The 24,499-nt window shown below is 38.1% G+C and overlaps 1 protein-coding gene across 1 annotated transcript in view; it reads right to left on the reverse strand.

The window, feature by feature from the left end:
• cadpsa (Ca2+-dependent activator protein for secretion a) overlaps positions 1-24,499 on the reverse strand; it is a 191,930-nt gene that overhangs the window by 42,655 nt on the left and 124,776 nt on the right. The window contains 5 exon segments of the mRNA XM_062416079.1: positions 3,992-4,126; positions 6,502-6,643; positions 14,022-14,178; positions 17,199-17,207; positions 21,016-21,122. Of these exon segments, the coding sequence (XP_062272063.1) occupies positions 3,992-4,126; positions 6,502-6,643; positions 14,022-14,178; positions 17,199-17,207; positions 21,016-21,122 (550 nt within the window).

Genomic DNA, 24,499 nt, shown 5'->3' on the forward strand with positions numbered 1-24,499 from the left:
TATCTATCTATCTATCTATCTATCTATCTATCTATCTATCTATCTATCTATACATCTATCTATCTATCTATGTATCTATCTATCTATCTATCTATCTATCTATCTATACATCTATCTATCTATCTATCTATCTATCTATCTATCTATTTATCTATCTATCTATCTATCTATCTATCTATCTATCTATCTATCTATCTATCTATCTATCTATCTATCTATCTATCTATCTATATATCTATCTATACATCTATCTATCTATCTATCTATCTATCTATCTATCTATCTATCTATCTATCTATCTATCTATCTATCTATCTATCTATCTATCTATCTATCTATCTATCTATCTATCTATCTATATATCTATGAATTGTCAGAATATGTTGAAAATGAAGGATATAATTCCAGACAGTAAAAAGTGATGTACTCAAAGTTCTTTCTAACCCTAACCCTTACCCAAAAGACAAAACGTACCGATACTTAGTGTGTCATGGTTATTTTTAACATGTTACCATCCAAGATGACATTTTTGCTGGAAAAATAACTAAATTATTAATCTGTTGTCAAAATAGTTGGCAGTTAATTTTCTTTCAGTCTATGACTCAATGATTTTCAAAATCTTATACGGTGTAAAAAATCTTGGACCCTTCACTGCTATAAATCATTCAAAGAAAGAAAACTAAATCACTGAAAAAATGACAATATGAATTGATTATTTTTAGAATTTCTAATTGCATATATTTAAACATTTTTGCGTAAAAAAGTCATGAAACTTTGCTGGTGAAACCTGTATGTTCAACATGTTAAGTTTTACATAAACGTTTTTTTTATTTGGACAAATAACACTGAAAAAAAATCTTGTGTTTACTTCACTGTTGGAACATGTAATGCATTTTTTAGATGTTCAGGTGAGATGAGGCACAGTATCCACAGTGCTGTACAGTGTGCAGTATTTATACCGTATGTGTGGTGGAAGCAGCATCAATGCTCACACTGTCATAGACACTGCACTGTGAGTAAAGATGAAAATTGATGCACGTTTCATCCTGTCATTTACACACTAAGAAATATGAGTGGATCAGACTGTGTGAATGTTTAGGTGCAGGATACACATCTTTGTACTGTATGTGTGAGTGTTAGTTCATTTAGTTAGTTAGTTCATTTTGTAATGTGAACTTTTATACTGATAAAAACAGACACAAGAGACAGAAATACAAATGTCATGTGAAGCCTTATACTTCACACATTAAGGATTCCCACTCATTCCAACAGATCATCATGGGATAACCTCACAGAGGCTGAGGAAAGTTTAATATATGAAACTTTCATATTACTGCATAAAAATCCAGTTTATTAATTTCTAGGCTTTATTTATTTTAAATGTTTCTCCAATTTGATCATGACTATTTTACTGGGTTAAAACAACAGGTTTCCAGGATGTGTGGGAACCCTCACTTTCTTCACATCAACCAGGAAAAGGTGTTACATTTGGGTAAAGCGCTCGGAGGAGGGCTGCTGGGAACAGAATTATGTCTTATTACCACCAACATAATTAAAATCTTAACTCCCTTCCACAGCTTTAAACCTAATCCAGTCCCAGCAGACTGAGCCATAGTGCAGGGAAGGATTCAAGACACAAGGGGCCTTTCTCAACCATCTACCCCCCCCAGTGACAAGAGAGGAGTCGGGGCCAGGGTGCCACCACAGCAGGTACTAACTGCAGGGAACATTTTGGGGATGAAGTACAAAAAGATGCACGTTCATAACAAGTTCATGACTGTATGTTTAAGTGTAGTTACAGTGGACAGTAACCTCCTGATGAGCTGGAAATGGGCTCAGACAGGAAAAAGAGAGAGAGCTACAGAGCTAAGGTGTAGACATCAAGATCTGACAGCAATCACACAAATTTCTCTTCATGACCTGATATTAAAATCTGTAGAAAAGTGCAAAAGACTCATGAGGGGGGTGGTTGCTCTTTATGTTTTCACCATTCTTGTTATGCCTTTGCATCTTTTCATTTCATATTAATTTGCAGATGATCCATCTAGCATGTCCATGTGGGCCCCACATGGGTTAAATGTGGGATACGTGGGTACTAAGTGGGCATGGGCTTGAACTGGACAAATTTTGCAGGTCCCACATGGTTTTAGTAACATGGACCCCAAATGTGAAGCCCATGTGGGCTGACTGTATGAGCCCCATAAGGGATGCAAGTGGGCTAAGCAGGCATGGGCATAAACAGGTCAAATTATATGGGCCCAATATTGTTTCAGAAACATAGGACCCACATGTGTAACTCACACAGATGGGCCCTACCTGAAACCCAGTCAGAACCCACTTGAAGCCCATATGGGCAAAGACAGGTGGGGCCACCATGGAAACTGTGGACAAACCCACTTGGGACCCATATTGCAGCCCAAATTTGACCCCTTACGGGGCCCACATGGACATGCTGGCTGGGGAGGGAGAAAAAATGGAAAAAGGGATTTCATGTCCAAATCGCTGCTTCCTCCATACATCCATCCACATGGCCCATGTTGTGACGTTGGCATGAACGTGGCTTTGGTCATGTATAACAGCTTTGGTCATGTATAACCAACGCCGGCAACTGACATCTACACACATCTACCACTCTATCTTTCTGTAATATTCATTTTATACACCTCTAAAACTTTGCAGGTTTTGTTGGATAGTCAGTTTGGGAATTTAACTCTCCTGATGTTGGAAAGCACAAATTAATTTACCATCTCTGCTGGCTTCTTTTCTTTGGAAAGTGATTTCATTATCATAGGTTGTCCCATTTTTTTTTTTTTTTACAATAAAAACTTCAGAGCTGGTATTTTGGAATGTGTATCAACAGGATCCCAGCTGAGAGAACAGGGATGGATGTGCTGCAGTGACAGCGTCGCTCTCTGCAGGAAGCTGCAGCGTACGAAGGAGCTTTGACACCTCTGATCCCCATCGTTGGTGCAGACACTGTTTCACTCAAGCTTTCAAAGCGCTATGGATGATGTGTCAAGTGTATATTGATAAATGTTGGAGTGCTTTTAATGATAGTACTCACAAGCTCACATAATAGAAACCCCCCCACTGAAATTTCATTGTTTAAAAAAAATCTAACACTAATGTCACTAATGTCTTTTTACACCACAGAAAAGGTGTATTTATGCTGTGAAAATTCCTCAGGTGCTACTCAACTTTGGAACAATCCTAAAATCTTACCAAGTTTAAAACTGCAGTTCATTAAAATCTTCTTAAAAAGTTAATTTTATTAATATTTACCTTAAATAGTAGTTATATTTTCTAGTTTGGTTTTGATGCCTTAACTATTGGATTATTTTAGTCTAGACCTTCATAAAGTTTGATTACAGTCTTACTTTAATCAGTTAAGTTGAATATTTTACATGAGCCAGTGTTGAGCAGGTATTGTGTTATTATTGTTAAGCCTCTGTTTTTCTTTATTTCTTTATGGTATTTTTGACATTGTGACGTGAGGTTAATGGGATTTGATTGAACAGTATGAGACCAGCTCCCAGACCCAGGTACCGTGTTGCCTTGTGAAGTGTTTGTAACCTGCACCGTACCGAGGTGAGTGTGTACACTCTTTTAACACACTTTAAAATCCATGTTTACACAGAAGGAGGACTGTGGATTTAGTCCTCCATCACTTCCATTGTATGAGCATTATGAAGGGATCTTCTAATGGTCAGTATGAACAGGAGGAATCATTACAGCAAGTTAAACAGGTTTTAAGAGCACCGATGTTTGTATTTATATCATGTGTATAACGCTTAATAAAACCAATCATAAAAAAGCTTTAATTCCTCTAACACACACATTGTCTGATAGAAGTATTAGAGGGTTTTTTATATTAAGAGAAATGTTTTGGATATATAAATGGGCCTGTTGCTTTGGGCTCATGTGACTTAGATACCACGTTCATGCCAAAGACATGGATGCATGTCTCAAGCTGCACAAGGCAGATACACACTTTGAGTCATTATTAGCAGTCATCCAGTTGGGTGGAGAAAAGCTGGGCATTTGTGGGAGGTTAACACTTGGCACTGTTAGATTTGGTACTTTGGGCATTTGGAGGTTGACAATGGGCAGAGTGCTTGTTATACTCCTGTGGAGAAAACAGAATAAGAGAAAGCAAAAGACACAGATTCAAAGCTCATGCAAATGAGTTGTAAAAAAAAAAATAAAAAAAATAAATAAATGAAAGCAAAAAGGTGAAAATGAGTTACACACTTTAGCTAAAGATACACACCCTGTTATAGCACCTGTTTATAGCAGCTTTAAATCCTAAGCATCCTCCCAGCTCACTGTGGTTTTAAAAATCTAACTATGACAAACTCCAGACTGAACACTCTTGACTTACACTGTGTTTTGCCTGTATAATGTACCCTGGGAAAATGCTTAAAAAGTAAAATCACTGATCCTCTGGGTGTGGTGTTGATGAACACAGTTGTCCCACAAGGCAACACACAGCAGACACAGAGAAGTGAGAAACATTGTGTAAAGTGTGGCATCCCAGTGGCACAGAGCAGCTGTTGGGTTCAGTAGCGTCATATTGATTCTAAAGCCAGCATCAAATCTGAATTCTCTATCATCTTTCATTAGTTCTATGTAGGGTTAAATCTAAATTGAACTAATTTAATTCATATTCATTTGAAAAACCAAGAAATGGGTGTTTTGTGGCTGATTACACATAAACACCAGAATTTATGACCAATCAGTGACTGTCAATCATGTTGGATGAAATGTTTTTAAAACTGTGAGGGCAAGATTTAAGATGCATCCGTTATTACATGATTAGTTCGACATATACTCTTATTCACCTTTAGTTAAGTTCCAATAGAATAGAATAGAATAGAATGGTTTATTGTCATTGTACATGTATATACAATGACATTTCTGCTGCACTGCCTGACTGGAGCTCAAGTAGTTCAAACAAACATACACAGTACTTAGTACCTATGTATACAGCCAGATGATGCTTGAATTACACTTGTGTAGAAGTAGATGTATTGCACGTGTATAATAAAAATAAATAATAATATAGTTTAACGTCTATCAGTGCAGACCTAGTTTCATTTCCTGCTAGTACAACATAATAAACTACATTCTTTCAGCATTAACTGATAAATGATTGCACAAAAACAGACAGTGTATACAGTATATTGTCTAGTATGGAACTGGAAAACAAAAGTTGGGAGGATATTTTGGAATTTTGTGTTATTAGGTGCGATAAAAAGTGTATCTTTGACAAATGAGAAAAATATGTTTTAAAAACAATCATGACTTAAACAAATAGAAATTGACATGCCGGATGTTAAGGTACATTGGAACTTAATATTGTATTCACTGGAAGAAAATCACAGGAACAACAAAGATATTGACTCTGAGGGTTTCGAACATATGGCTGATAATGATATGTCAGTTTGTTCAGCTGCAGCAGAAACACAATACAGAACAACACAAAGACTGAAGCAGACTTTTAAACTCTGACTTGCATCTTGTCTAAGATAACTGCTCCTCCGCTGCAATCTGTAAAATCATCAAAAGAACTACTACATAAGCTGATAGTATAGAGAGAAGCTATTTTCACTTGTCTACATGTCACGATTCTGCGACTACATGTATAGTCTATAGTTTATTTTCCAAGATAACTGGATTATTATGTGCTATTAAATGAAGAAAACTATGGAAGGCATTTGTATGTTGCTATAATTCAGATATTGAAATATTTGTTAATATTAGTTTATGTAAACAATATGTCAAAAATGAATCTGTATATGGGTCAATGACAAATAAGAGTTGGCAAGATGAGCAATTAAAAAATATGTTAAAAATAGTTTTAAAAGCAGCATCAGGTTTGTTAAAATGAACATTTAGTATTTGAGTTGGTTTTATATCATTTGAAATGACATTTACACCATTTTTTACCAAAAGTAAGACTCAATGCTCCTGAAAATGTCAAATGGTGTAACCACAAAAGAATGATAAATATTACATATTTTATCCACCTGCAGTGTATTTAAGTGGACTTATACTAATAATTACTTCATTTTAAAACATCAAATGAAAAGAAAAATTTGGGGGTATTTCTACATTTAAATTTTAAAGCATTTTGTCAATATTGAGCAGGTCATATCCTAAACACAACCATTTTTTTCTAGATAAGTTTTGACAAAGGATGTAAAATGTGTTATAAAATGTAGTGTTGCTTTGCAAAAGTGGATTATATTTATTCCACATATTAGTTCACATTTATTTTCCTGTATATAATCAGATGTTTATGAAAAAATACTGGTTACACCAATTGACACTGGATTGCATCATGTCATTCACCTGAATACCCTGTGCTGTTTTTATTTGAGTACACATACAAGAGAACTGAAGCAGCTTAACAAAGTCCAAACCAAAGCTTAAGCTTTACACAGTCCCTATTGTAGTTGAAGAATAAAGGTAAAGGTCAGTAAGTTAAGGCGTCCTTACTTGACAGGTTCCCAAGATTCTCTTTCAAAGCCTCTGTGAATAGACTGTGCAATAGAGGACTCCATCAGGTCCACATACCGCACCACCAGGGGGGCATACAGGTCCTGTAGGTGTTTGTGGAACTTCCCGTTGCACAGGTTATCTGAGGAAGGACAGAGGAGGGAAGACTTGTGATGAGTTGTGTGCTATCATTTGTGAGGCCCGAGGTGAATCTCAATTACATCTCAATTCCCTTATTTGATTGTTTCTCGCTCCTCAATCCTCACTATACCAAAATATCATTCCAATCAGCCGTTTTAAAGGCCTGCCCAGAGAGCTTATTTCTGTTCTGAAGAGCAAGGATCTAAGAGTGGGGAAAGATCTCTGAATAACTATGAGTGACAATTCTTCACAGAAGTCTTTCATTGCACATGCCCCCTTATTGGAAATCAGGTATTGATTAGACACTGTTGCTGTGATCAGACTGATCTGACACATCACAGAATCACTGAGTGGACACACAGATTACAGAATCAACTCAACTGTATAACTCCCAGCTTTTATATTTTGTTTACTGATTCAACATCTAGTTACAAATCTGTTAATTGTTAGTCTGATCAACAAAAGAACCATAAACAACTTTCTTCATTTATTAGAAAGATTGTTCTTTTCATGATTTGTTATTTCCCACATTAACTTTTATTATGGATACAATTAAAGTAAGGGAGAGTCTGTCTGTCTGTCAGCAAGAAACACATTTTAAATACATTGATATATTTGTCGTCATTTTCATTCAGACACATGTGAGGTTGAACTCTAATCATATTCTGGGTTATTAAATAATGATTTCACTTTCAGAATATCAATATATGTAGATGCAAGTATTACATCAATGATATAAACACATTTTGCCAATAGAAATAATTCCTGTACACACCTATTACACAGTATAAATATAGAATGCAGGTATTTATTCATGTGCAGGTGTTTGTTAAACAGGTAACAGACTGCAGAGAGAAAACAGCTGTTCTGACAGTGATACCTTCACATCAGCACAAGGCCCCTGTGCTGGCACAAGCTTCATCAAAAGTATCTACAGCTGTGAAAGCCAACTGCCAGCTGATCCAAATGTGTCTATACCAAATGTAGAACCACAGATGTGTTTAGAAAGCATCAATAGTTGATCTGACTGATCAATAAATGTGATTAAACCTTTATTCATGTTTCAGAGAGCATAGAGTGTATTTTTTATCTTTTACACCACTAAACATCTCCTATCACACAATATCATGTCTTATTTTACCTAAGACATGAAAATATAACATAGTAATAATGATGTTAATGTATTTTATGTAAAGTGAAAATGACAGTAAATATAACATTTTCAAATATTTAATTTTTGTAAATTTTGGGCCACTTTAGGAAAAAGTCATCAAATTCCAGAGTAAAAGACATTTGGGGTGTTTTGACAGCTGTCACATGTCAAAACGGGTCAAATCTGACCTGAACAGTATGTAAGGGTTAAATAATGTTTCAGTGTTGATATGGATGTAAAAAGCTGCTTCAGTAACACATTATCCAATCCTGAGATTCAATGTAAAATTTATGGAAATGTGTTGATTTAGAATTGTTGAAAACATTCATATTCAGCTGTTTTGACAGTAAAAGGGTGCCTGCACTTCAATAATATTCTGTTTATCTCTCCAGAGCAGCGCTTTTAGAGAAATAACAGTGAGAAAGGCCTGTCCTAGAAAGTGCAAATGAAATATGTCAGGAGGCTGCTGGTTGTGGCTAACACTGGCTGTTCATTAGCAGGTATGACACAGCATATCCACTTTTCAATCTTTCTAAACAAAGGTCGGAGTGTCAGGGTATTTCTAAATCCAAACCATCACACACATTTCCCCCAGTCTCCGCCGGCTCCCAACTGGTAAAAAGACAACACTGACAAAGACCACAGGAGATAAAATGGAGGCCAGTGTGTGCTAATGTGATGCCTCACGGCTCCATGCAGCGTGTCTGCTTTTCCTCTCCCTCTCTCTATCTCTCTGTCTTTGTTTTTCTCTCCCCCTCTGAGCATGTGTGTGTTTGTGTTTGTGTGTGTGTGTTGGCATTGGAGTTCAAGGTCGATGATACACAGTAGGTGCAATGTTTGTTGTGTTCCCTGATTGCCACTCTTCCAATTAGCCACTTGAGCGGCTGCTGTCCACTTGGATGTGTTGTGTCCAGGAGTGTGTTCGCAGGGCTCGCCGTGGCCCAGCTACCACTGCTTTAGACCTCATTAACTCCTCGAATGGCAACGCGACTTTGGCGCCTGTCTGGTGCTAAGGCTATTTACTGCTACATAAGTGCACCGCTGTGGGGCAACAGAGCAAATGACCTTCTGTGGAAAAGATGTCTCGATGATGGTAGGGTTTAGTAAAGTGTGCGCTGTGTGAGCGGTGGGGGGCTCTGCTGGCTCGTACGTTGGTACTGAAGATGCTTTTGGCGTGTGTGTGACATCACTGTGACGTTACTGCGCTGCACAATAACACAGTGGTCTGATGCTTTGTTGGTAGACAGCCACTGGGAAAAGAAAGGATGATGAGTTCTAGTTTATCTATACAGTGTCTTTGCATTGATCGAATACAGATTAAAGGGACATTCCACTAATTTTACACATACATGTCAGATTACTAGTCTTGAGTACCATTCAGCGTGTGCAGACAGTCGTTTAATGTACTTTGTGGGTCTGAAGGAGATTTGTCAAGTGTGAAAAATCATGCGTGGTGAAGTCACAGTGATGTCATGTTAGTATGTTTTTCATGTCTGTCTTCCACATCTGGTTCACGGTATGAGCAGTGGATCATGTTCTGCTGCAAGACTTTCTAAGATTACTGGAAAATACCGACACATTGGATAAGAATACCATATGCCTAGATCATATTCTGTTTAGTTTACTTCTTGGGAAATACCTGACATTCCAGCACTACTATATATGCTGTTCACTCGCCGTCGCTGAGTATCATCATCGTATTATGCCTGTTGCCTTGATGATCTGAGCTTGCATTAAAAGGGAAATTAAGAAAGAACTGCTGATTCGCCTCATCTTTGTATCTTCAACATCATCACAAAAACATCTACTCTCATGTTATCATAGTCATCTTGGCTTGTGCTTGAAGATGACAAACAGAGAGCCAGCAGTATCCTCAAGGACATCACACACCCTGGCCATTCTATGTGTGAACTGCTACCATCCAGCAGGAGATTCAGGACAATCAAATAAAAAACCAACAGACTGAAAAACAGTTTTTATCCCAGAGCTGTGGCCTCCATTGTCCCACTTGCACTATAACAGACTGCGTTAAACATGCAATACATGCACTACTGCTGCAGCTATTATTTAAGCTTTCAAGCTAAACACTTTTTTAGTGCTGCTGCTCTTAACTTTTTAGAGCCACTTGTATTTGTTTTTGATGTGTGCCATGTTTTATAATGACAATACTGATTTATTCATTCAGTCATTCAGAAAGCTTTCATCACAAACTGGGGAGTGAGGTTTGAAAGCTGTGGATGTTCATCAGGAAGTGAGGGTCTAACAAGAAGATGCTGTTGGTGCATTACGGGAAGTGTTGGATGTAGAGGTTTTAGAGTTTGACACATGCTAGGGATTAAAAATGTACCTCTTGAAAAGAGCCTGAATCTTGCCAAATAACAAAAACATTGTTTTTTTTTTTTAAATTAACTGTATTGTAGGCCATTTATATCTATCTTATGGTAAATGGTCTGTACTTATATAGCCTTTCTAGTCTTTTCGACCACTCAAAGCGCTTTACACTCATTCACCCCATTCACACACATTCATACAGTGATGGCAGGTAGCTACCACGCAGGGTGCCAACCTGCACATCAGGGGAAGCTATACATTCATACACATTCATACACTGTTGGCACAGCAACAGGAGCAATTTGGGGTTAAGTGTCTTGCCCAAGGACACATCGACATGTAGACTGGAGGAGCCGGGAATTGAACCGCCAATCTTCCTTATATTTTACTTTTCTATCTCATACAATCAGTTTATATTTTTTTAATGTCATTGTATACTGTTGATGTATACTGTCACATACATTGCTGATGTGCTCCTGTGTTATAAAAATAAAAACCACACAGAACACAGGATCACATTAAAACCTAATCTAATCCAGAGCCAAACCAACAATGAACTGAACTAACAAGTAGGCTGAAATGTCTTATTCATCTGTGCCACTGCTGAAAATGCTCCCTAACAGATGAAATATCCCCCCCTGTTAGAGTTATATTTTATTAAAACTGTTTTAGCTGGTCAGCTGTTTTAGGAACATATGAGTCTATTTTTGTAAATTGTAACTCAAAGATTTACATGTAGCAGTAAATAGTGGATTGAGGCTGAGAGACTGAGAGTAGGGAAGTCAGAAGGAGAGACAGACTTTGTCACATTCTCTTTTCTTGAGATTTAATGGCAATTAAAAAAATAAAGAACTACACCAGACGTGTCCTTTCAAATCAATTAAGAGGTCTTGGGAGATTTGTTGGTAAGATGAACTAAATTACTGATGACAAAGAAAATGTATTAAATGTGTCTGGAAGCAATCTACAGATGAGGCATAAACTAGTGAAAATATAACAGCTGTTTTTCAGTCAAATCATTTAGCCCATGAGAGTAAAGACAACCAACACTTCCTAGATTTTTGCTTTTGTCATTTCATACTTTTTAACATATTGATAGCAAATGGTTATTTTACCTACAGAATGAATGAACTCTATTCATACCACACAAGGAAATTTAGAATATATGTGTCAGGGTCTTTTATTATACTCATCATGTTACTGCCTGCAGGATACAGTTCATTTCCTTTCTCTGTTAACTGCTGGCTGGTGTAGCTATGTCCATTGCTATGCACTTCAATTTCCATTTTCACACAATTTGACAATATATAGCAAATGAAAAGAGGCCAATTTGATGACACTAACAAGTGAGCATAACGAGCTATTTGCAGTTGTTTGTGTTCAGCTGAATGAGTGGACCTCGCTCTGCCTTCTCCTTGACAACTGACAAACTGCAAAGGGGAAGCATTCCTCAGGGACAATTAGTGCCCCTGCAGATTGAGTCCGCATTGTGAACAGTGAAGTGTATCTTTTACAGGACCACGGACAGCTCCACAGTGTTCCTGCAGGCTACTGCATGCAGTTCATTAGAGAGATGACTGGCCTGCAGCAACCAACATCAAGACCTGACCATTATCTTCAGTCAGACACTCCTGGCCTTGTTCTCACACACACACACACACACACACACACACACACGCGCGCGCACACACACACACACACACACACACACACACACGCACACACACACACACACACACACACACACACACAGGCACACAGTCTAGTATGTAAAGCGCTCTGGGCCGTAAGACGACACACATTCGACAGCAGCTGTAAACATTCATTAGAAATGGTCTTGATTTTTTATGATTGATCATAATAATAAAGCTGAGTAATAAGAACACTGATCATGCTGGAAACATTTTCTTGGTAAGAAAGTGGGAAACTTATATAAAGCTATTTCTAACCCATTATGCGGCAGTCCTTTAGGAACAGACAACCCATTCCCCAAAGCCATGAAATTTGGTACAAAGTCAGAGGACTGTGCTGCTCCTCTGACTCCAGCTCGTCTATGCAGTTGAGAGTTTAGTGACAATCTCTCAAAAACCACCAACCAGATTAATTTCCATGAAATTCCATCTACATATTTATGTGACTTATTCTGCCTCCCTAACACTTCATCTATACTTTGGTTTATGATCAAATACCTGCAGACGGACAGAACTCCCATCAGCCTCAGCTGTACTTTGTGTTGTGTTAATTAAACATTGTAGCCGCTTTGAATCAGCATGTTAGAATTGTCATTTTAGCATAATAGCATGCTGGCTTTAGCACTGAGCTGTGCTGACATACAGCCTCACAGAGCTTCTAGCGTGGCTTGGGACAGTAAGTCTTGATTAATCATGCAAGACATGGTGCCAAATGCACAGTAAATGTTATAAATGAGGGATCTAAACATATGAACATAACTGACCCAAGATATATGCTTTCTAGCTGTAAGCAAGATTAAAACTTTTTTTTGTATAGTTTATATACGTTTTTGTTTGGTCAATTTTCAGGTTCTGAATCTACTTCTCAGTGGACTTTTCAATGGAAATAAAATGCGTAATTTTTTTTATTTTTGTGCAGCTGATACACAATTTTATATATGTAAATGTACAAGTTTGACCTGTGTTTATTAAATGATCATATTCTATAAATGTTCTTCTGGACCATAAAACAGTGATTGTGAATGTCTTTTTTTGCAAAAGATGAATCAAACAGAAAGATTAATTAAACATTTATTAATGGCTGATGGGGAATTTATGAATGTGAATTGGAGTAGAGACTAATTATGAGTCAGAATATGAACAGTATGTGAGGGTTAAGAGAATCTTTAGGGCCAACAGAAATGTTGACTCTTTTCATATAGTGATATATATCCATATTGACTTATTTTTTGTAATCTGCACTAAATTATAATAATATCTGAATATAATGTATAATTGTGCAAAACATTTCAGCTGACACAATTCCATACAAAATCAACAAAGTCCAAAATGTCCTGCTTATCCTGAAGCTATATGACTTCATGACACGAGGAACAAGAAACTGAAGGGGAATGAAAAACTGGAGTCCTGCTATGTTTTGAGATCAGTAGTCATCTGTCACATAAAGAAAAACACACTCCTACACACACGGTTACTTGGTTTGTTTGTAGCTACTAGCAAACATATGTAGTGGGTACAATAGCTGCCTGTGGTGACAAAAGGTGCACAAATTTGAACAAAAGTGAGGTAAAAATGATTATGTAAAATCATCTTTTCTTTTTCTTTTTTGTATTGTACATATAGTACAGTTTGTCTAATGCATGTGTTTTTTAATTATCACATGCTACAATTTCTGCTAACCTATGCTAGTGGGTAACAGGGTTGGGAGGGTTACTTTGGAAACATAGTAGGTTACAGATTAGTAGTTACTCTATTTAAAAGTAATAAGTTATGTAACTATTTTAATTACTTAATCAAAATAATGTAACTTATTACATTTGATTACTTTTTGATTACTTCTCTAATGTTCTAACGAATGTTTTCAAAGTTCAGCTATTTTTCATGGATACTGACGTGATTTATAAGAGAGATCATTTCTTGTAAAGCAAGATTGATCTCTTTCTCAGTAATTATAACCGATTACACTTACATTTATTTACTAATTAAATTACGTTACGTCGTTACATGGAACTATTCACTCCCCAACATTGATGGATACTCTGATTTTCCTATTTCATTTCCCCCTTCACCAGGCCTACATCTTCTGTGTCTGATCACTTCCAAACCACTACAGGACCTGTTAGACCGACTGTCAGGCACGCACAGCTACTTCAGTCCCCCCATGCTGAATGTTGAAGGTTTCCTTTTAATAGCTCCCCACTCACAGTCTATCCTCAAGAAGTCGTTGAGCAACTGGAAGAGGGGGAAACTATCCCAGCTGTCGGGCGGCTGAACTTCAAGAGCTGCGTCCATGTCGGCCGAGTAGAGACACAGGAAGGTCTCGGCGTGTTCCACCATCAGGTCTGACCACCATGCAAAGGCCTTCAGACAGAGAGAGGACAAGACAGTGAGGGGGAAGAAGGCAGAGTGCAGGGAGTGGAAGAAAATGAAGAGGCGGAGAATGAAAGAAAAGAGACAAATTAGAAAAAAAGGGAATACATACAGTATAAGTGCTCCTCAATGGGCACAGCTTTATTAATTTACAGTTAATAGTTTGGATCTCATTTACCATAATGGTTGGAGATGTAATGTAACTCCACTGAGCTATTTCAAAGGCTTTTGGCTCTCCTTCTCACTTTTCACCATATGAAATCAAGTTGTTGCCTCAATGACTTCACTGTGTGATCTCCAGGGAAGGATTCTTCACAACTCCAAGCAGAAAAAACAGAGCTTGGCACGGAAAAAAACACCACACGCTTTTCTGTTGGCCCACAGAGGAAACAGCAGCAGCTCCTTGACAGGCATGGCAGGGAGCTACTTAAACACTCACCCGCAGCTCCTTCAGTGAGTCAATCAGAAGAAAGAAACTAGCGAGCTGCACCACGCTCATATATCCCCATTGAATAGACGCAGTGGAGTGACTGTTAGGGACCGGACTACTCTCATGCACATCAAAAACTCGCTTTCCTCCATGCGCCCCCACACTTGTCGTGGCCTCTTAAGAGGGACCCCTGAGGACCCATGGTGTTTGCTCATTCACATCAAGCTGTCAACACTGTAATGTGAATGTACCCATGGGCTTACATGGTGGTGGTGGTGGGGGGGTTCATGCACTTGCCATGGGAACTCTTAGCATTGGATAGTTGGGTGTTGGATAATAGTCTAGAAGTTAGACCCAGTGTGTGCAACTCAGATAATCATCACTTTTACCTTTGAGACTTTTACACCAATCATTACATTCTAGTAACATTGAAAAAACGTTATTTTCAGAAACAGAAAAATGTCAAAGATTTGTGCTAAGATCTTTTAAAACGTTTCTACAGCATTAAAGTGAGCATGGTTAGTGTTGAATCCAAGCAGGGGTGTCATTTAAAGAAATAATATGTCTTTATGGGTCTTGTGTCATGAATGAGGGCAGGAAAATAGTCAAACTCTTAAAGGTCAGTGACATAGGATTCAAACAAAATCAATGTTAAGGATATAAATATGGCATAAATAACAATGTTCCTTATTGATAAATTATGTTTGTGATGTATTTGAACATTAAATAATACATAAGCCTAAACACTAGTGTCCTAGTGCAAACTGTCCCAGATTGGAAAATCCACAAATTCTATATGTGCCATTTTCCCTTTGAGTGCAATATCTAAAATGTGTCCTCTGACTTAACAAGGAAACATCTTGAGGAGTTCTAATGATATAGGGTGTTGATATAATGTACTGGATTCATATATAAGTATGGTACACATGTCAGAATTGCAAAAGGTGTCCCATATTACACCAATCACCAGGTAGTCAGGGTGGATGTTTGGAACAAAGTTCAGGACTGTGACTGGGCTTTGCATCATCATTCCCCTGTGTTGTAACTCTGGTTAAGGTTAGGAAAAGAATGGTTTTGAGGGAAATGATTATGTGTGTGTGTCTGTGAAAGAGAAACAAAGAAACAGATCGTGCCATGTCTTCATGGCAGGATCATACATAGAATAGTTATAATAACTGTATGCATTAAATGTAAGTGTGCTGTGCTGTGAGCATTAAAGAAAGTGAGACAATACTATTTCGAGGGTTACATCTTTCCACATTGAACTCAAGAGCAAAAGGTGAATTGCCATTACAATGGGTCAATAATGTGTAAGTCCTCGGAAAGTTGGTAACCATTGCGTATCCAGTTCTCTCAATACATTAATGCAGCTTACTCATCCAGTTGTTTAGCCTGTTATGGCTTTCCAGTCACCAGCAACATTATTATTATTAATCAGTGTTGGAGGTAATGCAATTTAAGTACTCAGTTTTTTCATTTTCAAAAAGGTAATCTGTTATTATTACATTATATTTAAAGGAGGTCTGGACTAAAACAACATGAGGAATCACAAAGTAACACTAAAGTACTCTAACCAGTTACTGTTCTCAGAAGGTAATGCTGTAATGTAACTAGTTACTTTTTAATGGCAGTCATTTTGTAATGTAATTAGTTAATTTTAAAGGTACTGTTCACCAACACTGTTATTAATAGTGGCAGTTAGTACAGAAGTATGAAGAAACATGTTTAAGACTCTGCAGTCTCATTCTTCACAAAAACTGTGATTCAAGTCAAACACAATAATAAGTAGAAAGTCTCAAATATAAAATTGATGATTACATTAGTGGCACAAACTGGGGTTAGTAATAGGATGAGTGATAACCAGCATCAGAATCACATACATGAAAACTGTAATAACACTGAATTAAATTGGCATTGGTCAGTTTAATTTTCTCATTTCAGTAAATTTACAGTCTAACGCTGGTTAGGCTATCTCACCAGTGTGTGAACATTGTGTGAGCGGCAGTGTAATGTATTTTATTGAAATGCAAGGGAGGTAATCATGTAATCTCTGATCACACAAAGCATGCCTCACATTTCCTCCATTGTGTGTGCTGAGGAGTCCAATGGAGAGGAATGGGTTTCTCTAAGGGAACAGAAGGTCACACAACACCTTCCCCGAGCTTACTGGACTTGGTAGAATAAATGACATATGAGTAAACACAGGAAACAGGTTGGCATATTCAGAGATGATTTGGGATAAACTCTGAGAAAACAAGGTATAGAGTTGAACTTTTCCAGAGAAATAATTACATTCAGCATCAAAAGTCAGAACTCTGCACTTTGTTTTCTAGGTTGGGCAGAGGTTAATGAGTAAGTCTTAGTGCTTGCTTCTCTTCCTCATCAAAGGAAAAACTGCAACAAGCACTTGTTTAGCAGTAAATCACAAGCTGAAAGGGGTTCTGGGTCGTTGTTGAGAAGGGAAACATTAATGATCCACTGCAACAATAGCCGTATCATTAAGTGCATGCATAGGACTTACAGTAAGGGTGGGGTAGGAGATGGGGAATATGCCATCAAGATCAGTTAGACAATCACATACCTCTTTTCCCTGTTCAAACATTTCCCCGCAAACCAAATAAATCATTGAAATAAAAAGCAGAGAGGGAATAAGTCAATTTTGTTTGGTTAAAGTATTGAAGTGACAAAAATAATGTGAGTTACAATAATGCAAATAGCACAGCATCCACAGTCAAAGGGCAAAAATATGGAATCAACTCAAGAATCTTTATATGAAAACAAACCAAAATATATATTTGGGTTTTTTTATTTATAAGTGTGTCTCTTTTCCCTTTCACTTCAGGATTTGTTCTGTTGTGGTTATCTAATATCTTAATATGAGCTCTGCTTTGACAGAGGTCAGACCTAATTAATTATTCTCCACTGATATTTAACCCTTACGTACTGTTCAGGTTTTGACATTTGACAGCTGTAAAAACCCCCCAAATGTATTTTACTCTGAAATTTGATGACTTTTACCAAAATGCACAAGAAAAAAATAAATAAAATAAAAATAAAAATGTTATACTTTTGTATAGATGCTACACATTTTTGTCCATGAGTTTTAATAAGATAGTAGTTATGAGGATTTCTTTTTATGATGTAGCAGTGAAGACTGATGGCTCTAATGGTTATACAATAAACCCCACAGTTCCATAAAGTTCTTATAAGGGCCCAACTCCTACCATCCTCGCCACTATTTACCGACCACCCAAGCCGAATAATGCCTTCCTACAGGAATTCTCTGCCTTCTTAACAACCTTATGTTCTGTGTCCCCAAATTTACTACTACTGGGAGATTTTAATATTCACTTGGATAGCACCAACAATGCTTTTACAAGGGACTTTACTTCATACCTTGACAGCTTTGGAATACAGCAATATATCGACTTTCCGACACACTCCAAAGGACACATTCTTGACCTAATCTGCTGTTCTGGTGCAACCCCTCATAACTGCTGTGCCTCAGACCTGCCTATCTCAGACCACAAGTTAATATCCTGCAATGTCAATATAAGATGATCCAAGACTAACATACATCGCTCTATCACATTCCGAAATATTAAGAATATTGACTTGTCGGCCCTCTCCAATGGAATTGACGACTTCCCTAGCAGAGAAAATGGATCCACCACAGATGAACTGGTATCTCACTACAATGATGGACTTCATGGACTGCTAAATACTCTTGCACCTCTGAAAAATAGGTCTGTTTCTTTTACCCACTCTGCTCCTTGGTTCACACCAGCACTACGCCAGCTCAAAACCAAAGGCCGTCGATTGGAACGCCTCTATGCAAAAACCAGCCTCGCAGTTCACAAAGAAATGTATTATAATCACATACTTCAATACAAGGATGCTCTTTCTTCAGCTAAGACCTGCCCTGTCCGCCTTAATAACTGACATCATTCATTCCTCACTGACTTCTGGTGTTGTCCCATCATCACTAAAGACTGCTGTAATAACACCAACACTCAAGAAACCTGGCGCTGATCCGAATGATTTGAACAACTTCCGACCCATCTCAAACCTGCCATTTCTCTCCAAAATACTAGAAAGAACTGTTGCAGCCCAGCTCCACACCCACCTATCCGACAATAAACTATATGAACAATTTCAGTCTGGCTTCCGTCCCCTTCACAGCACCGAGACAGCACTAGTGAAAATCACCAATGACCTCCTGATGGCATCTGACTCTGGACTTCTCTCCATTCTGGTTCTCTTCGACCTGAGCGCAGCTTTTGACACCGTTTCCCATGAAATCCTCCTGGACAGGTTATCCTCCATTGGAATAACTGACATCCCTCTGGCCTGGTTCCGATCATATCTCTCTGGCCGCACACAGTTTGTTCAATTCAAGAACCTGAGATCCGGCTCCTCCCCAGTCTCTAGTGGTGTTCCCCAGGGCTCTGTCCTTGGCCCCCTCCTGTTCATTATTTATCTTCTGCCTCTTGGTCATATTCTCAGGAAATTTGACATTCAATTCCACTGTTACGCTGATGATACCCAACTCTATCTTTCCACTAAGCCTTCTTCCACTCTGCCACCCATCGCCCTATCGGAATGCTTACTGGAAATTAAATCATGGCTCTCACTCAACTTTCTTAAACTCAACGGCGAAAAAACTGAGGTCCTCCTCATTGGTACCAGATCTACCCTAGCAACACTCAACACTTTCTCCATGTCCATCGACAATTCCACTGTTCCGACATCCCCTCAGGTAAAGAGCCTGGGTGTTATCCTGGACAGCACATTATCTTTTGAAGCCCACATCAATAACGTTACTCGGACTGCATACTTCCATCTACGGAACATCAACCGTCTCCGTCCCTCACTTTCACCAACCTGCACCGCTATCCTGGTAAACACCCTGATCACATCCCGTCTGGACTACTGTAACTCTCTCCTCTTTGGTCTTCCGCGGAAATCTCTCCACAAACTCCAGCTGGTACAGAACGCAGCCGCTCGTATAATAACCAGAACCCCCTCTATTGAACACATCACTCCTGCCCTGCAGCAACTTCATTGGCTCCCTATCAAATCCCGCATTGACTTTAAGATTCTACTCCTCACTTACAAGATCCTTCACAACCTGGCACCATCATATCTCTCGGAACTGATTCACATCTACACACCTTCCCGAACTCTCCGATCCTCCTCTGCCAACCAGCTCTTTGCCCCATCTGCCAACTTAACTACCATCATGGGGTCAAGAGCTTTCAGCCGATCTGCCCCCCGCCTTTGGAACTGTCTCCCACCAGATATTTGCACTTCGGACTCTGTTTCCACCTTTAAATCCCGCCTGAAAACGCACCTATTCAGAGTGGCATACTCTGTCTCACACTAACTATGCAATCACGTTCTTTCTAATTTGTTGTACTGATGCACTTTATAGTCACATTCATATTTATTTCTTTATCTCTGCACTAAATGTTACCTGATTTTTATTGTTTGATGTACTGTTGTCATGTTTTATGTGCCTTGTAAGGTGTCCTTGAGTGCTTTGAAAGGCGCCTTTAAATAAAATGCATTATTATTATTATTATTATTATTTTCACTTTACATAAAATACATTTACATCATTATTACTATGTTATATTTTCATGTCTTAGGTAAAATAGGACATGATATTGTGTGATAGGAGATGTTTAGTGGTGTAAAAGATAAAAAATACACTCTCTCTGCTCTCTGAAACATGAATCAAGGTTTAATCACATTTATTGATCAGTCAGATCAACTATTGATGCTTTCTAAACACATTGGTGGTTCTACATTTGGTATAGACACTTTTTATGAGAAGATTCTTAGACCGGGTCAAAATTGACACGGAACATCCTACGAGAGTGTGGAGTATGAACAGAATGTAAGGTTTAAAAGATTACCTTTTTAAAAAAAACATATTATTTATATGTATTCATGTCTTAATTCATCTTTATTGATAGCATGTTGTGAGTTCTAGTTTGGCTGTGTAGAAGACTTACACATACATTTCCTTATTTTTCAGATGTCAGAGGTCTCCTCAGATAAATGCTAGGTAAATATGATGTGGTTGTTGTACAGTAAGCAACTAAAGGATTGTTAATTGTGATGAGGTTCAAGACATCAGTAACTGGATGGCTGGTTAGTTAGTTAATTAGTTTTAATTAACCCCACCTGTCATTACTAGTGGCTTAGCACACACAGTCGCCGCTCCTTCCACCAGCTGATACCACAGTGAAACTAGAAGTCTGTGTGTGTGTGTGTGTGTGTGTGTGTGTGTGTGTGTGTGTGTGTGTGTGTGTGTGTGTGTGTGTGTGTGTGTGTGTGTGTGTGTGTGTGTGTATGTGTGCAGATGCATGCATGTATACCAGTACACTGACCTCAGCATGATGTTCCTCATTCTGCTGTAGCACCTCAATCACCAGCTCCGCCAGGCGAATGGTGTCCTCCAGTTTTTTGGCAGGGGTGACTAACCGCCCTACATTCTCTGGAGCACAAAGGTCAAAGGTCAGTGTGGGCATCCTCTGAGTGTAATCACTACTTATTCTCTCTTAAACAAAGGGTATTGTTAAACTGTGTGCATGCAACCTATGCAAAAGGTGTATAAGAACACACCTGCTCTGAGGTTGCACAAAAATATAGAACATGCATGTTAACCTGCCTACTGCCAAAAACTGGATGTAAAGGATTGAGTCACTCACAAATTTTGGATATAGCTGTTGCCTCAAAAGTGATCCTTAGTCCAGTTTATAGCCTCAGCCTAAATCACTGGGACAATCTCATGGTCATATTAAAAATACAAGCATTAAATATTAGTGTATTATAAGTAGGGCTGGGTATCAGACCATAATATTTAAAAATGTTTTGTTGCATTAAGTATAAAACTAGACTGTCAGTTAAGGTCAGATTTTGCACAATCATAATTGTGTTTATATTATACAATATTTAAAGAGGCAAAGTTCATGTGCATTAAACACACTCTGTACCTAGCACTAGTTATACTGTATTTCCAGGTTTACGACATGTTGTTAAAGCATTTTTTTTTTTTTTTTATATCAACACTATCCTAATGAGTGCTGATGGAACTGTTGGGTGGCTGGAAGTAGTGATGACCTGCTATATGTAGCAAATGAATCACATCTCTGTTAGTGTGGCAGAGCAGTGATGTTGTCATCCAGAGAAAACATGGGAGTGATGAGGGATGTAATGTAAATGTACATTGAACACTCATCATGCAGCAATGTAGTGGTCATATTGTGTATCTGACTGTTTTTACCTCAGTTGGTCATTCAGTTTATGGTTCGATTGTTTGAGGTGGTAAAGTAGTACCTGACTATACTGTACTGTACTGAATCTGGATGTCCTTTAGCATGTTCAGTGAGTGGACTGATATTATACCACGGCCAAAGAATATACTATATTTCCTCAAATATTGGCCTCCACTACAGAAGGTACCAGGCCTTTATTGGAAGCAGGCTTATATTAGAGAGAGGCCTTTATTTCTTATTCCCTCTGTTTGCTAAGTATATTTGCTCATATTGTATAAAATAACAATAATTGTAGTGCTTGAGCTCCACTCCGAACGTTTAGGCAGTGCAACGTGTTGCTGTAGCATGCAGGTAGCATGCTTATGGATGTATCTTGTATGTTCCCTGGTTTAGCCAAGTTACCCTGGTTACTCTGATTACCCATGCTTATGTAGTGTCAATGCTGTTATTATTATTAAAATATGTACCGTTATCCCCATATTTAAACAATATAACATCCCCTCAGTGCCCCTCCCCTCTCTGTGATGGTCACCTAAAGGACTACACAGGTACTCATAGAACTGAAATTACATCTAGGTAACTAATATTTATGCTTAACTGGCATGCACATTGTACAACAGGCACCAGAAGTTTATCCGCCCTGTTTTTGGGGTCGGTCTTTATTTCTTAGTGTCGACCACACACCTGGCCATTATCAGAGACTTGGCTTTTAATTTAATACCATCTTTTATTTGAGGAAATACAATACTTTTTTACTACTGACAGACTGATTGATAGATGCCTGATTGCATAAACCTAAACATGGGTTCAACTGATTAGTGGTTTTAATGTAGTCTGGCTGAATTTTCCTTTTTTAAATGGCCATGATATAAGCATGATAATGCACTCCAACATATTCCGATATAAGGGCCGTTTCAACTGCAGGAAATTTTACGGGGGCAAAACGAGTCCCTGCCTCGATGTATGTACTCTGTGCAGCCCCGAAAAAATTCCAGGATGGGGCTTGAGGTTGACTCAGTGCTGATTGGGTATATTCAGAGCGGGATGTGACATCAACAGAAAGTGCAACAATAAGCGATTACGTGATGATCGAAACTGTTGCAGAATGATTATATCACCTCCAGAGTCCGGTGGGTCCTACCAAAATTTTACCCAGAACTTCCTTAATGGACACGGGACTATAGAGGATAGCGGACTCTAAAGTCTTACTATGAGCATGATTTGTGACATCACAAGTAGTTTGAAAGCCAATCATGGTCCAGTATGCAACTTACAAAAGTGTGATGTGGAAACCTGAAGCCTCCAGCACATATACACTGAAAATAGACTTTTAAGTAAAGTATCCAGTGGTTACACTTTTGAAATGAAAAGTATTTCCATATTGATAGATGCAATGAGGGAGAAGAAGTAAAGTCAATGTCATTTTAAGAACTTTAACGAGGTAATTGTAAATTGCTAAATTGAAGAGTAATAGTAGTACATGTATATAAACCATGAAGTCAGAAAGTTAAACAGTAATACCAAGCTTAACTCAGCTGGTCATCATCTCTCTTTAAGCTTTAATTTCAAAATGCTATTCTTGCCTTTGAATGAGCTCTTGGTCGACACTCCTCTTTAAGAATTTGTGTTTTTACTGTAACAGCTTCTTAAAATCAGTTGTTTTTTTTTATTTGCATTTTCCAAAAAATATAACTTGATCTATGTTTTTGATTATCACCTTGTCTGCCTTCTGCTCTCTTTTGTCTATCTGTAGCTGTAGTTTAGAGAAACATTACATGAAAAAGCTAACTTAGATAAAAATGTGAATTTAAAGTAGGGGAAATACTTTCCTACATTCTCACAGAACTCTTCTGTACTGTACTGAAGAAGGATTTTGTTTGATGTTTGAAGGTTTAACAGGTCACGATTCCAATGTAGGAATAAAGACACAGTAAATGTCTTAAAACCTTCACAGTGTGTGTAATGGTCCACTTTCTACCGTTGCATTCTGATGTCAGCTACATCTTTCTGTTGGATAGGAACACATACACACACAGTGCTTTATAGGAGTTGAATTGGCCATGTCAGAGTCATGACTGTGTTCAGTCCACCCACTGGCAGAGCTCTTGTGACTCAGTGATGTCCAGGACAACACAGTGGGCTGATGGGGGATTGCCTGGTGGCGCTTAAGTCATGCTAACATGGCTGAAAGCTTCCACAGAATGGCTCTTCTGTACTGGTTCAAATGGGGGATTGTTAGGATCTAGTCAGCGGGATTACGTCAGAGTTTGAAAGTCCAGTTGTGTAAATCAAAGAGCAAACATGTGTTACAAAGTTGTATTTTTTTTTTTTTAATATTTAAATGTGTAACAGTGACTCATGTTTTAATGAACTTAGTCAGGTTGTTTATAGCTTCATAGATGTTAACTATGATTTCAGGTTTTGAGGCTTTTAAAAGCTTCACTGTGAATTGTGCATTCTTTCTTTTTTGAGTAATAATATCTGTGATATTGTAAGTCTGAATGTCTTCTTTAACTTGACATTATGTAACTTGTTGCTTGGGCCAGTTTCCTCTGGATGGAGCGTGTGTTTACTTCAACTCTAGATTTTTGACTTA

This window comes from Scomber scombrus, chromosome 3 (genome assembly GCF_963691925.1).
Source record: "Scomber scombrus chromosome 3, fScoSco1.1, whole genome shotgun sequence".
In the NCBI taxonomy this organism is placed as follows: Eukaryota; Metazoa; Chordata; class Actinopteri; order Scombriformes; family Scombridae; genus Scomber; species Scomber scombrus.